The 15,698-nt window shown below is 41.3% G+C and overlaps 1 protein-coding gene across 2 annotated transcripts in view; it reads left to right on the forward strand.

Moving 5' to 3' along the window:
- Window positions 1-15,698, forward strand: part of dock4b (dedicator of cytokinesis 4b) — a 100,822-nt gene that overhangs the window by 41,608 nt on the left and 43,516 nt on the right. For both annotated transcript variants that reach the window (XM_029494792.1, XM_029494791.1), the window contains exons 9-16: window positions 3,473-3,554; window positions 3,701-3,761; window positions 3,877-4,009; window positions 4,762-4,850; window positions 8,966-9,091; window positions 11,473-11,597; window positions 12,153-12,315; window positions 14,669-14,775. In XM_029494792.1, the coding sequence (XP_029350652.1) occupies window positions 3,473-3,554; window positions 3,701-3,761; window positions 3,877-4,009; window positions 4,762-4,850; window positions 8,966-9,091; window positions 11,473-11,597; window positions 12,153-12,315; window positions 14,669-14,775 (886 nt within the window). The remainder of the gene's footprint in view (window positions 1-3,472; window positions 3,555-3,700; window positions 3,762-3,876; window positions 4,010-4,761; window positions 4,851-8,965; window positions 9,092-11,472; window positions 11,598-12,152; window positions 12,316-14,668; window positions 14,776-15,698) is intronic.

Genomic DNA, 15,698 nt, shown 5'->3' on the forward strand with positions numbered 1-15,698 from the left:
CATTACTGTGATGGATTTGAAGTGTATTTACAGTTCATTCAAGCACACATAATGAACACAGTTGAGTTGTTCAACGTTAAACATGCTATCTCAATGCCAGCCAAACTGAACACAGCAAATATTGCAATAATGGACCCACACAAAGCTCCTTTTTTTATTTATTTTTTTTTTTTTCATAACAGTTTATCTTCTTCTCGAAATCAGCTAATTACATTTTTTTCTGTCAGTTTGGGGAGATAAAGGAAGTCAAAGGCCTTAACCATTGTGCCTTTGTGGTTCTAATTTTCTGTGTGGGTGTCGAAATCGCATCCGTTGTCTTCTGAGGAAAATCTCACAATGGCAGCGCGCCAACGTTGTCTCTCACTGTCTGGTCACATGCGTAAACAGAGAGATGCACATACACACATGCGCACACACAGATTTACACAAACTGTCTGGCAGGGAGCCATCACGATGTTTCCCTCTGTGCTGGTGGTTTGTGTGCACGAGTGTGTTTCGGAGACCAGATGGGGGTCCGGCCCGTCTCAGTGCCATGCCAACACCAGCAGCCCTTGTGCACCGTGGCAGCTTCTTTGTGTTCAATTCAGACTCTTTGTATGGCTCTTCGGCAGGACACACTCTCTCTCTCACACACACACACACAGATACTGTATCATGCTCACACACTGTCTTGTTGCGCGCTCTGTTGTGTAGGTTTAGTTGACCAAGCATGCACATTTATGACAACTTTCTATGACATTTTCATTTCCTTCCTTCAAATTTGACCTTTGCTGACATGAAGTGAGGTAATTCATGCACGGCTCGACTTGGAAGCATCACGTGTGCCATGTTTGTCTGAAGAAAGCTTTCTATGCAATTTTCTGTCTGTTTCTTTATCTCTCAGCTCTGTCTAGTCTTTTTTTATCTTCTTTTAAGATGAAATTTTTCCAGACGACTTTGTTCTCAAGTAATTTTTTTTTCTTGGGGCCTCTAGGGGCAGATTAGGGTTTTTGTTGTCGGGGTGGGGGGCAGCAGTGGCAGTTAATTTATCCAGTATTTATATCGGGTGAGCCCATGGTTCCTAATGTATCATAGATATCAGGAATGGGACTAGCCTGTGTCGTCAGTATCCAAAGGGGAGGGAAGTCGGCCATTCATGTTATGTTAATGCAAGTGGTGATAGAGGGAGATAAGGTCCCGCTGGGGGGACTCTGGTCCGCTTAGCTTGGATGATCAACACGCTGCAGCTGTGAGGGAGGAGAGTTGGTGGCAGGGGAGGGTGTGTGAGGGAAGGAGAGGAACTGTGTTTGTGCGCCTGTGTTTGCAGGAGTGGCTGTTAATTGGTCGTTGGGATTTCAACAATAGAGCGCTCATTAGGAATCGGGAATGGGTGCGCGAGTCTCATGTCTAATGCATAGGAATCCATCTCCATATGGCCGGATAAGGGGCCTGGGAAGTTACAGAGAGCAGCTAATGAGGATCAGCCATATTTAAATTAAACTGGCTCTCAACTAGTTCACTCCAATACAGCACATGAAAGGAGAACTTTACTGAAGGAATACATGTATGAAGAATCATAAGCATTTGGTTAATTAATAATCAGGAGCCTAATTCATTCAAACATAAGCACCCACTGCCCTAAATACACAAAACACTGAATTACAAGTGCAAGAAGCAGCCTCCTATTTACATTACAGAAGAGACATGACAACTTTTACGCTTGTAATAACAGCTCTTAATAGCACAGGCTATTATAAAACATCCTAATCCATTGTAGCAGCATGCAGCATGAAGTTAAGTCGTATATGATCTGTTGGGGTAAATTGTCTGAATGGGCTGACTGTAGCTTGTACTGCTAGCCATACCAGCGCTCGTGCATTACAAGGTTTTCTCTCTGCTTATCAGTGGACTGTGAAAGTCACTTAACAGGATTAGCCCACAGCTCGCCGGCCAGGATGAGACGGGCCCAGCAGGATGCCTCCGCTGCCTCTTTTTGAGAGAGTGCGTGAGACAGTGGGTGAGGGCGGAGTACAAAGAGAACGAAGAGGCGATCTGTGTCTGTCCTTTCTGGTTTTTGCCCGACATGCACATCATTTCCTGCTTTTATGAAAAGCATTTTAGGACAGAGTTGTTATTTTGATTGTCCACTGTCAAGCTCTTATGTTTTATATCTTAAAGCTGCACTAAAGACTATGTTCAACAAAACTGTGATTTAGTCATGTGCGAGAGGAGGCCAGCTAACTTTTTTTCCTTTTCCAGCTGTCTCAGTCTACCTACTTATGTCGGCTGGCATCATAGCTCCAGGGATGTTGGTCTGTTTTTTACTCCACAATTTATGTCTAGACTGAAATATCTCAAAAACTGTTGGATGGGTTGTCATGAAAATCTTGCGCACACATTCATTCCTTTGAGGATGAATCCTACAAACTCTGGTTGTCCTTTGATTTATCATCTTTACCATATTTAATCCTGCAATGGTCACGATGAAGTACCTGTCTGTGGACGGGATATATTCTGCTTGGTAACAATGATCTGGTTGGCATTGTCATTGTTGTCATTTATCACAAAGCCCCATTATGCCTAACAACAGCCTGTAGACTAATGACTTTGTCAGCAGATCTGAATTTTTACCTGTTTGATATGAACTTCATATGATTTTCAAGTTTGTAACATTCGTACTTAAAGTATTTATGTACACAAGCATTAGCCTGACAGTAAGCTGTTTCTTATGTAAAAACAGAAACATAAGACAAAACAACTGATTTCTCACGAAACTGTTCACGTAATCCGCAAAAAAAAAAAAAAATGCAGTTGGATGTTTGTGTCATGCAAATGCTTGTTATGTATGTTTTATACTGTGTGTTATAGTATCTTTGACATTCACCAGCAATTCACAGGTTAATTTTCACAGTTTCTCCCTGTATTCATCCCACTAACAAAGGTTTCAGCCTTTCAGCCTGGCCTGTCACAAACAGGAGTTTATGACAACCAGCTTGGCACTTACAAGCTTGTATTGTGTAGTTTTTGTTGTTACTCATCGCTATTTCTGCTGACGGCCCAGTATATTGGCTAAAAGGAGTCAGAGAAGCCACAATATGCAACAACACAATGAATATTTTATTCAGGTGTGGAGGAGACACGTGTGGCTGCGCTTGCTGCCTTACTTGTTAGGGATTTGGTTCAGTAATTCAAGCTTTGTGTATCTTTTACTCTTCCCCTATGCATCAATTCCTGCTCCCCGACTGCCCGTGTTACTCCTGACACATGTACTGTTTCAAGATTTCAAACAGCTTTGGTGTGAAGTTTGGACTTTGAAGCCGTTTCTCCCGTGGCCACCAATCAGCGCTTGACATTTCTGACAGGGTTTCTGATGTTTATTCTGTTCCTCTCAGCAGCGGCTTGGATGTAGTTGTTTACTGTGACATCCAGCTATCACTCCTGACCCCATTCATCTCACCGAGCGTTCCCGCTCTCCATCTCTCCTCTTATACAGTGAAAGGTTCTTTGTCAGGCTGAATAAGAGCGGGTTGCCCAAGTCGCCAGAGAAGACAGAAAGACAATGCACTCTGTTTGTGGTGAGTCTCACTTTACCAAGATTGATTTATGACAGTTTCAGGCTGTGTAAAACTGGCCTAACTCTGTTTCTTTGCTGAAAACGTTTGCTGAAAGTTAAATCAGTAGCTTGTTTACAGTGGTAAAATAAGTTTTCCTTGTTTATCAGGATCTGGGAAGCAGTGATCTGCGAAAAGATGTGTACATCGTTGTGCACATAATAAGAATAGGTAGGAGTTGCATTGCTGCTACTGAGCACTGCATGCTTTTTAAAATCTCTTTGGCTTTTACAATGCTGCTGTTCTGACTGTGGGACTTTCCTTGTGTTTTTGTGCATTTCCACAGGGAGGATGGGAGCAGGGGAGAAGAAGAACCTGTGCAGCGTGCAGTACAGGCGGCCGTTCGGCTGTGCTGTCGTCAGCATTGCTGATCTCCTCACTGCTGACTCTAAGGATGACCACCTGCTCAAAGTTTATGCGTAAGTCACTGCAAACAAGTCCTTTCTCCAAAATCCAAGCAGAAGTACTTAAAGGAATAGTCCCAGTGCTTTGCTGGAAAATCATGAAATCATTTTCATACCAGCATCTCTTCCAGCCTTGTGATAAATATACTCAAGCAGTACAAGCAATCCTTTATGGAAGTTCATTAAAATATTACTAATATAAGTTAGCAATTTCCTGCCTTAGCTTTTTTTACTTTACTTTATTCATCCCAAACTGGGTAAACTGGATATAATCTTCTCTATATCTGAAATAAACCAACGAGAGGTTTCAGTTGAAAGTTTCATGGTGGTTTGGCATCAAAATTCTCACCTTAATGTTTTCAGACTTGATGCCTGACCTTTATTGTTGTAAATAAGATGTTACCTGACAAATGCTCTTTTTGAAACAATACAATCAGTTAATTCAGAGTGCAAAAAAAAAAAAAAACCTTTAGTACTTATCTCAGCTTGCAACTGAATACCACAGAAATAACACAGAAAGCCTATTAGGACACATGACTGCTTTTTTCTTTTGAATAATTGGATGGATGTGACAGATCCTTTGCTTTTTCAAGTAGACCAATATAAACAATGTCAAAGTCAAAATGTCTGCCTCTGATGCATGATTATTTCTAAAGATCTGTCTCTTGTTAATCCCTTTACTGACCCAGCCAAAAAGCAGCATTCATAGACATTAATATAGTAAATCTATTAAATTGATGTGCTTTTGTCACAATCTCTTGTGTCAGGTGTAACACTGAGAGTGAGTGGTACCAGATCCATGAGAACATCATCAAAAAGGCCAACTCCAGGTACAACCTGTCTGGCTCCAACACTGGTAAGAACCACCTCTGTGTAAAATCATTTGATGCAATACCCATGGTTGACGTCCTAGTGAGCGCTGTGCAATTTGGTCTTGTCTCTTTCGTGAACTCTATGACAAAATTATGCTGTGATGGCAAATTCAGCAGCTGCCATGCGTCAGTCATCTTTGCATTAGTCAGTTTCCAGTCAGTCTGGGTTGCGTTTATATTGGTGGGAAGTTCCTCTTTCGGTGCGCTGATCACTTGTGTCTAGAGGGAGACTGCTGTTGTATATGCTTTCAGATTTTTTATTTTTTTTCTTTAGAAATAGCTGCTTTCGCACCGTACAGAACAGCACCAGCAGTTTCCCATAGCAACAGGTTGGTGGAGAATCAGAACACTCAGTTCTCCAAACATCAGACAAACGCCATATGAGGTGGTTTGTTCAGCAGAGGGGTTTGTGCATCGCTCCTGCGGATTACACAACATCTTTAAAAAATTACATCAAGGCAGCCGTTTGAGGAATCGCATCAACTCGTGTACGCAGAATGATGGCCACAGATGAACTTCTGCTTATGGCCTCAAACTAAAATCTCCACTCAAGACAGCTTGAAAGTGCCACAGCGCGGAGCGAGAAGACGTGCTCTAATTATGAATTATACATTGCTGGCGAGTTTGCAGCTGTTTGCATCGAGGGGGCAGATAACAAGCTGCAGAAAGCAATCAGCAACAGTTCATCAAAAGTTTAGAGTGAATTTAAATAAAGGTCCTTGTTAAGCGTTGCTGCAAACCTGCTGCAGGCTTAAAAATATTAACGTATTGTGAACACACTTCATTGTCTTCATACATTTCCCTCGCGTGTTCTTAGAGGAACGCACATAAAAGCAGGATAATTGATTTGAGGGCTAACAGCATGCAAACTGAGGAGACTATAGGAATGTCAAGAATCTGTGAGACTGATCTGCTGAGTCAGCTCCTCTTTCCACCTTCCCTCAGAAGACCAATAATAAGAAGGCATACCACAGTATATTAAATTATCATCAATAATCCTGCGTGAGCATGAAGGGATGCCGTAATTAAAGAAGAAGAGACGAAGCCATTTCGCCCGATCTGCGATACCCATGCTGCGTCTGACACACCACATTGGTTCATAACGAAACTGCAGTCTCATAAAAATCTGAAATGGCAGAGCTGCTGTTGGAGGTGTGGTGATGTAAAGTGCTTTGCATTGTCGAGCTGATAAGCAGCAGAAGTCTAAAGTGATTTCTGATAAAATATAAAAAGATGAGGGGTGACAGTGAAATCCAAATATTAAGCAAATACTTATGTGACAGTTTTGTTTTTGTTTTTTTTTTTTAATCTTATGTTGAACTCTGAAATCTTTAAATTCTTCATCTATATTTGCATCCACTGTTGTATGGTGGCTGTATTATAGAAAACACACTAGTACACTTATGCCATTTGATTTAATAACAGACAACATTTACATGTAGAGTTTGAATTAAACTTTTTTAATCAAACACAATTCACGTTGTTTTGGTGAAAACAACAATGCTGACACGACACAGCACGTTGTGTTATGTCACAATATTTTCTCTAACTGTTTACTGTTTCATTTACATTCACACAATGGAAACACACACGCACGCACTGGTACACAAATCATAAGCACATTTAAGTGAATTACTTGAAAGAGTTCTTTGGCTGCAGCGTGCAGTTTATCACAAATACTTGGGCGTTAGCTATTGAGTATCTGTCAGCTAAAAACATTGATTGACCTCAACACTTTTGCTTTCAACGTGCATTAGGGGCGAGCTGCTGGTTCTTTGTCACAATATGCCAGCCTGCATAATTCAAGCAACTTTCTTCCAAAATTACATTTCCACCACTTAAGTGAATTTAACATTGATCTGACGAAATGAAAGAAAAAAAAATTTTAATCTCAAAGTAGAGGTAATAATAATTTCCAAGAAAATGAGAGTTGGATAGACGCTTTCATTTATGTATTATGAGCACAATTTCTCTGTATGGGCAAAATGTATAAATTAAAACTTTTCATTTATTTATTTTTTTTGCTTTGACACTTGAGAAAGATTGTGCACTTTTAAACTTTTGTCTATAATTACATGCCGCACACACACACTTTCACCTCGTCTTACATGAATTGGACTGGTAACAGTAGTGGAAAATCACCTCACATTTTTGCAGATATATATTGAGCACAAACTTTGAAGTCAACCAATAATGCTCCAGGAAACATCACCAATGCAGACACACAGCTTGTTTTGTCTTTATTGTTCTTTAACTGCCCATTTCTGAACAGTTCCCTTCCTCCTTAGCTTCACTTGCAGCACATTTTAGAACGGCGACGCATTCATCCGAAAAGTCAATCCTTCCTAAAGCGCAAATGTTCTGTGGCAGAGCAACATTAAGGAATAGATAACATTTCAGTCGCTTGTCTAGCCTCAGCACCAAAATGTGCAAACTGGGGAGAATTTTTCATCATTAGCAAAACAGGTTTGTGTCTCCTGTTCACACTGTCCCTGAAAGTGGCTGCACAGGAGTTACAGAGCAGTAGGCAGAATTTAAGGACCTCCATTTCTTACGTTTAGTGTCAGAAGGGGAATTAAAAGAAGCAGGATAACGCCATGTGTTTATATGTGTACATGTTTTTAGCATGTATATGTGCATTGTCCCATATGTGAGCTTCATCGTTGTACAAGCATGTGCATCATTGTGTGTCCGTCTCAAGTGTTCTGGCTGTATGGCTCTCCTTTCAAACAGAGCAGGCAGTGAGCCAGAAGACTCTTATTAGCAGCCAATTAGCAGGGAAGAGATGAATGCACTGCCCTTAAGATTTAAAGAACGCTGGGCTGTTTGGGTAATAACGAGGCAGAGAGGCCGCCTGTGCGGAGAGACAGTTGATTTGTTCACATGCAGCCTAATAAGGATCTCATTTTTCTTCACCATTATACGTTAGAGTCATTGGGAGTAATCAGAGTTGAGGATAATAGGTGGTGACTTTGTTCACGTATCATCCTGTACAGCCTACATTTCATCAAGGATCTCGCTCTGAATAAATCAGGTCCAGAGGATAGATCCTGGCCTGCAAAAAGGGTCCCTGAACTTTCAGTCCCCATCAGACCTTTGTGCCACCTTGAGCCACTGTTTATATTTATTTATTTATTATTATTATTATTTTGTGCTGCCCTAGAAAGCTAAAACACAGTGACTATATTTTAAATTAAGTTAGTTTTGACAGATAAACGTATTCTGCTACACAAATATTTCATTTGAAAAACAAAAAGTATTTGAAGCAAACTGACATCTTGGTAATTTTGTTTTTTTTTTCCTGGACCAATCGAGGGCTTTAAGATCTTTTCATCTGATAAGCATAATTTTGCAACTTGCCTGAAAACATTTAACCTTTTTTCTCAACGTTGCGGCTCCCCTCCATTTTCTCCCTTTGAAGTGAAACGCTACTTTGGCATATTCAAACAGGTTTGCAAACAAGTCACATCTCTTCTTTTGATTCTCAGAATCTTAAACATCTTGCAGCTATTAAACCTCCTCAATTCAATATCCTAAAAAATAAGCAGCAGTAATATTCATCTTGTCTCTCCTGTGTTTGCCTGTGTTTTGTAGCTGCCCTTCCTTGTCATGTGCATGGACAGAAACTCATGCACATCATTGAAATGCATTTTGAGCTCTGAATACAGCCCAGCGCTTTAATTTAGCCATGCTGACATTTGGAGTTATTGCATTATTTCATAAGGATATTGATATGAGACGACAACCTTCATGTAGGATTTCCTCTTAATAAAAAGAGGCTGGCTTGTGACTCATAAGCTGTTTGCATTTTTTTTTTTTGGTTTATGTGTGCGGGGGAGTCTGCCAGCTTTCCAAACACAAGTGTTGCTGATGGTAGATGAAATAAACAAAGCCATGCAGCTATAATAACGGTGGAATAATACCCATGTCAATACTGGGAATAATTGGGCAAAAGGTTTACGGTTGTTTGCATTTTGAGCTTTTTTTTTGGGGGGGGGGTCGGCTATAATGTGGAATAAATGAGGAAAATCCAAAGGCTGTGCTGTTGCTGTGTATAAAAATATGATATCATAGGTTTTTATCATTGCATTTATTTCAGGCCTGGCAGTGGCTCTCCAGCTTCTCCACGGGGACATAGAGCAGCTGAGACGGGAGTACATGGTCCTCTTCACCCGGGGTGTGTCCATCACCAGGAAACTGGGCTTCTCTGATGTCATCATGCCAGGTAGTACTGCACAAACACCACACCTCTGTTCCCCTTACTGTATACGAGAACCCGTAATTTCATCTGATGGGTGTTTTCTCTGCCCGTTACTGATCATACAGTTTCTCTTCAGATCTCTGCAAATTACTGGGATGTTGAATTAAAGACAGACTGAGTTACTCTAATGACTCCTGACTGGATAAATTGAATAAAAGACCCCATGATGAGGGGACTTTTGTTGAAACCAAAATGTCCAACCAACAAAATATGCTGTATTAGCAGTGTGTGATATTTGAGTTGGCCCATTTTGAGACTCAAATTACTGAATTACATATAATCATAACTACTGAAAAATGTGCTTTCTAGTGTTTTTTGTTCCATATATTAGCCTGGCTCATAATTGTATTTAGTTTCCTTGGCAGCACTCATCGCACAGTCGTGTATGAATTACACCTGAGCGTCCCCCCAAAAAGATGAACACGGCAGGTCGTTTCAGGTAGATAGGTATCACTCAGCTGGCTGCTCCTCTAAATCACAGCACCCTGCAGAGACCCGAGGCTTAGCTGGATGGGATCTTGTTGCCTTGGTAACAAATGTACTCGTATTTGAATCAAAGATGAAGCAGGATGCTGAAACTGAACTTGTTTATGTTAACGTACCGAGGGCAAAAGCCAATAACAGACAGTGTTTGAATTAGCTTTCGGACTCTTTGTCTGCTCACTTTTTTACGGGAGCTGAACATCATGGGACTTTTTTTTTTTTTTAACCCACAGAAGAGCTGTTCTTTTAAACAAGTGAGGTGTGCTGTCTGGTCACACAGATAAAGAGGAACCACAGACTGTGGGTCCCCCAGCGGCTCACTAACACAGATTTATGTTCACCGTCTCTTTCTTTGCTTTTGTCTGTCTACAAACCCTTAATGCTGAGTGCTCTCACCCCGTCTGCCTGTGTAAGTCTGCCCTTGGGCGAAGGGAACTGTTCCCCCTTTCTTTTTCCATCATTTTTCTGAATTTAGAGCTCACTGAATCTTCCCCCTCATTTCCTTGCTCATAAGCAAACACGTTCTTTTCTCTGTCCAGGTCCTCTAAGTCTGCCTTCTCCACTTGCTGCTTTTCCATTGTACATTACAAAAAAACACTCCCCTCTGTGTCCACCTTTCTGCAGTCTTCATATCTGAGCTGCAAGTGTACAGTATAGCTGTATATGGACTGCCTCATGTTACCATGGTTACTATTGTTGAGAGCAGAAAATTGATGCTGACCCTCGAGATAGAGATATTATGAGTGCACACACACGCTCAGAGGTTACGCTGGGAAACTGCTTCAGAATTGGTATGACCCCATTTTGACTTCACCTACAGAAAGACATAAACGCGTGTCTGGCTCAGACATTTTTACATTCAGCTGTAATTCTAACAAAGATTTGAAGACTACAGACGCCAGGGTTTATTTTTCCCTCAATGTTTCAGTAGTTTCAGTTGCAGCTGTGATAAAAGGCTGCCTTACAAGAGAGAATTTATAGATTTTCATTTTATGAATCACCAACATCAGTTTTTTGTTTTCCCAAGTTTTAATAAAAAAAATTGTATTTCATTGATGATTCTGTTTGATTTTAACCAGCTAAGGGACAAAGTTGGAAACTTTGATTAGCTTGAGCAACAGTAATATAACCTTCAAACAAGATGAAACTAAGTAAGGGATGTTGCAGCCATAAAGTGGGCTCCCTCTCACAGAAAAAGAACCCAAACCATCAAGATTTCAATAGTAAATGACCACATAGGCCATTATCCTGAGCACACCTGAGGTCCACTGACCTGTCTTTGTCTGTCTTTGTTACATATCAATTGCACAATGACAGAGATGAAGTTCCCTGTATATACTGCTAAATATCCAGGCACATCATTCATCATGTTGCCGGCTAAATAGCTGTCATTGGGAAACTTCAGAAATTACATAGAATTCAGATAAATTCAGATAAAAGCCAAAAAAAGGTTTCTTAGTTTATATTATTACACATTAACCATTCACATATATAATATTTTTGTAGTCCTAAAAAAAACAACATTGGACATTTCTATGTCATCATACTAAACTGGTGGAATACTCCTTTAGGTTTGGTTCATTGCCTTTTGTAATTGCTAAACAAATGCATATTGGCAACTCAAAATGCCCACAGCAGTGTTTTTACCATTTAGCAATTGCAAAGGTTATGACTCAGGTGGAGATTTCATGTCAGCAGAAGAGATATCTTTAAATGCCACTGATGTAAACCCTGCTCAACTCTGTCAAGAAGTAGCACACACGAAAAAAGTCGTCAAGCTTGCTGAGAGATCATTATTCATTCTGGCTTGTATTCATAATCAGTGACCTGATGTTGCCTTTTCTTCTCCCCTGTTCCTGCAGGAGAGATGAGGAATGACCTTTACATCACACTGGAGAAAGGAGAGTTTGAGAAGGGTGGGAAAAGTGTCGCCAGGAATGTAGAAATCACCATCTATGTGCTGGACATCGACGGACAGATCCTCAAGGTAATGACACATTTTTGTCTTTATATAGCAACTGTGTGTCACAGTTGCTATGTCTCCATTTTGCAAGATCCATCACTGTCATTGGGAAAATATATAATTTTTAAGGCCTAAACACTATGTTTAAGGATAGTAAACATCTCATTTAAGTCCTTAGTCCTTACTCAGTTTCTTTTTTTTAATAGTGAGTGTCTTATTTTGGAGCAAAGCTCTTCATTTAAATATCGCTGACCCAGATGAGAGCTAAGTGTCTTTCCACTGTGTTGCCCATATCTGGTACAGCGCTGTGACAGTCTGCCTCTGTGGTTTCCTACGCTGCCTCAGCCTTGGACAGAAAATAGACTCAAATATAACCCTGCTGCCAGTGCCTCTGCCGCCACATGGCACGCAACCCTCTAACACACATGTGAACCATGTCTCATTTTATTGCCATTTAGTGGCGTATTTACTACATTTAGATTTATACACATCTGACATATCAATTCATCATGACCTTTACTTTAACCTCAAGTCGGGCCTCACAATTCTGCCACTCACTCTCTTCTTTCTGTCCTTAAGAGTCACGTGGCTGCCGGCTCGGGGGAACCAGGTGGGGATGAGTACCACTCCTTGGTGCTGTACCACAACAACAGCCCCCGCTGGGGGGAGCAGATCAAGCTCCCCATCCCAGTCGACATGTTTAGGGGATCACACGTCCGGTTTGAGTTCCGACACTGCTCCAGTAAGTAGGATGGGGGCTTGTGGACAACCTTCATTTGTGTGGGGAAAGGTTAAATGAGGACATTTCTCACACATTAGCCGCTGAGGGAATGAGCGCCTGAGGTGCTTTTCACTTTTCACTCAATTATCCAGAGGAGCAGAGGGTAAAGGAGTGATGGTGTGGAGGGAGAAGAGCACAATAAGCCCTCACTTTTCCACCCACTTCGTTCTGCCAACTGTCCACCCTCAAGCCCCGAGGCCTCAGCTACCCCCAAACAGACAATATCCAAGCGTATGTGTGTGCTTTCCGTACTTTCATAATGAGACTGTTTGTCCAACTTCTCACTTCCTAATGAGACAAAGCACTAATTATGATCAAAATATTGTACTCAGTCTCTCTCACCCGCTTTCTGGGCTATGGGGAGAAAGCCAAGTCTCTTCTCGCATAACAAGCTCGTGTTATTATGCCAGGCTGGGAGGCTGGGGTACTGTGTGGTGGTGTGCAGTAGATATAGCTGCCTTATTACCTCTGGCAGTGCTAGCTGTGCCACTCAAGGGCTGCCCATTAAACAGTCCAAATTAGGCCTATGGTGACACCAAACTGAAAAGACCATATTATTCCCTCTATCAGGGCGCGGTAACAAGGGGGCGACCTGCCTGTAGGAGTCTGATCTGCAGTCAATTATTTTCAATTAAGGCAGAACAAAAAGCTAATTTTTATTAATATACTTTTAAATGTGGCCTCGTACAGTAATTATGCAGCAGTGGTAATTGTTGATTTGTTTGCAGGGAGTCCAATATTACTCAATGATGCTAAAGGGACCTGCATTGCAGTTTGCATGTTCTCAACGTGCTTGCATGGGTTTCCTGTGGTTACTCTGGTTTCCTCCCACCATCCAAAGAGATGCATGTTTAGGTTAACTGAGGACTCGAAATTGTCTATAGGTCTGAGTGTGAGAGATTGTTGGTCTCTGTGTGTTGCCCCTGTGATGGCCGTCCTGTCCATTGTGACCCCGCCCTCCCCCAGTGTGAGCTGGGATTTGCTACAGCACCCACCACGACCTGGAAACAGATAAGCAGTAGAAGATGAATGAATGAATTAATGAATGATTGTAGGTGGAAAAGTTCTGTAATATTTCACCACAATTTGGCCAAAGCCAGAGGAGATAGACCTTTTTTTTTTTTCCAAAAACAGTTTGAAATAATAAAGCCTTTCTAAATTTATATCAGTTTTTTCCTAATAAGCCCCCAAAGTATGACATGATATAACATAATGGGGTAGTGTATATTTGTAGAGGGGTTTCAAAATATAACATACTGGAATCTCTACCTGGTCTCTACCCAAGCTCAGCTAAACCTGCGACTCACACAGAACCACTTAATCTTTCCTAATCTGCTTGTGGCAAAGTGTGTGAAGGTTTATAGATTAGATTAGGAAAGCCTGCCCAAAGGAAACCAGACATGACATGTAACAAAAGTGCAAGCCGTAACTTCACAGCAAAGTAAGACATAAATAAAATGGCAATGGTGGTGTACCAATTTCTAAGTTTAATACACTACAAACGTGCGCTTCTCCAGAGAGAGTCAACACACACAAACAGAAGACTGGTAGATGCTGGCTAAATTAATCAGTTCTACTGCAACGAAGGAAAATATAAACCTCTCTAGCACCACACTTCGTACTTCCTGCTGTGTGCACATTAGCACTAAAACAGCAGAGAAATAAGATTACAAGTGTTCATAATGCAAATTATGCCCAGAGCTTTCAGAAAACTCCTTAAAAAACACAGCTGCAGAGTTAATCAGATCCTCAAAGAGTGACTGCAACAGCAACTGCAAAAATGTATCAGTTAATTTTTATCTTATGTGTGCCTGTGGTTGAGGTTTCATAGCTGTACAGTCGGGGGGGATTCACTACAGCCTGACGATTGAACAGAGTGGCAAAATTGACTTCAGATTCTTACATTCAGTCGCATGACATACATCATTTAGCGCACGTTCACAGAATTGTTTTGAATATTTTGTTTCATGCTGAAATGGGCCAACAGTTGCCCTCTTTCAAGAAATGTGTTTGTTTCCCGGAACAGTGCTACTTATGTTGTGTGTGTGTGTGTGTGTGTGTGTGTGTGTGTGTGAGTAGAGCAAAGGAACATTAAAATCAAACCAGAAGAGGTCAACAGCATTTATGGTTAAAGAAAGGAACCTACATTCACACATGATTTATGGATTGTTCCACTTCTTCCTCATTAATTTTAAACTGCAGGATGAAAAAAACCAAAACTAGTTTCTTATTAGCTTGTGTTGTTTGTTTTACTTGCAGCTTGTCTTTATGTATTTTGGACTCAGCGCCATGTCCATGTGTTGTTGTTTGACAGCTAAAGACAAGGGAGAGAAGAAACTGTTTGGCTACTCCTTTGTTCCTCTGATGCAGGAGGATGGCAGGACTCTGCCAGATGGCACCCACGAGCTCATTATCCATAAGGTAAGACCTGCATACCCTCTCCGTAAAAACTTTGACTGAGCGACATGGAATCATGTTGACTGTGTGTTTTACAGAGCAAGCATGTACACTGCTTTGACAGTGCACTGCACAAATCACCAAGATATGCAAATCCATCCAAGAGTGACTCAAGGGGAGAAGTCAGGATGAGATAATGTCACTGTTTTGCTGCATTTTGATGGACTGGGCTTGATATTAAATGCAATATGAAAACAAAAGATTTTCTGAATCCTTCTTTCTGAAAGAACGGATTTGCATGAGCAGTTAGAAAATTAGTAAACTGCGGCTTGCTGATTCGAACCCACTCGCTGTTCTGTTTCGCACCGTATCTTATTATGTGTATAATTCACCCTAAATGGAAAAGGGCAGTCATTCTGCTGTGACACTGGAGCCAGCTCGCATCACTCAATTACAGCCCAGTGGGCCAGTGACTAATGTCCATTTGTTTAACGTTGTCAAGCTGCGAGGTTGAATTGAACCAAAAGTCAGTGTTAATGTATGTCTGTTTGCCTGTTGGTGTAAGAAACAGCTGTTCAACTGGATGTATGCACATTTCCTTTGGGGCACTGCTGATGGAAGAACCACCCTGCAACTGCCTCTCTGTTTTTAGCCCACCCTTTATGTCCATTTTCTGCACTTTATAGGCCCTAAGAAACTCACTGTCATCTTTTCACACATTTTGGGTTTGACACATCAAAAGACGAAAGCAAATAAATTTGCCTGCATGCCTAGTTAAAAGCCTGGGCAAGACAGTCTTGGGTGTAATTGAGAGTAATTGCAGACTACATGCTTTTCCTCAGCTGCAGGCGAAGGGTGTGTGCATAAAGCTGAGGCTTTGTGGAGGACGGAAAAACATGGAGCACATTCATGCACTTTATTGGCAGTGAGGCAGAACAGTGACCAGA

This window comes from Echeneis naucrates, chromosome 23 (genome assembly GCF_900963305.1).
Source record: "Echeneis naucrates chromosome 23, fEcheNa1.1, whole genome shotgun sequence".
NCBI classification, from domain to species: Eukaryota; Metazoa; Chordata; class Actinopteri; order Carangiformes; family Echeneidae; genus Echeneis; species Echeneis naucrates.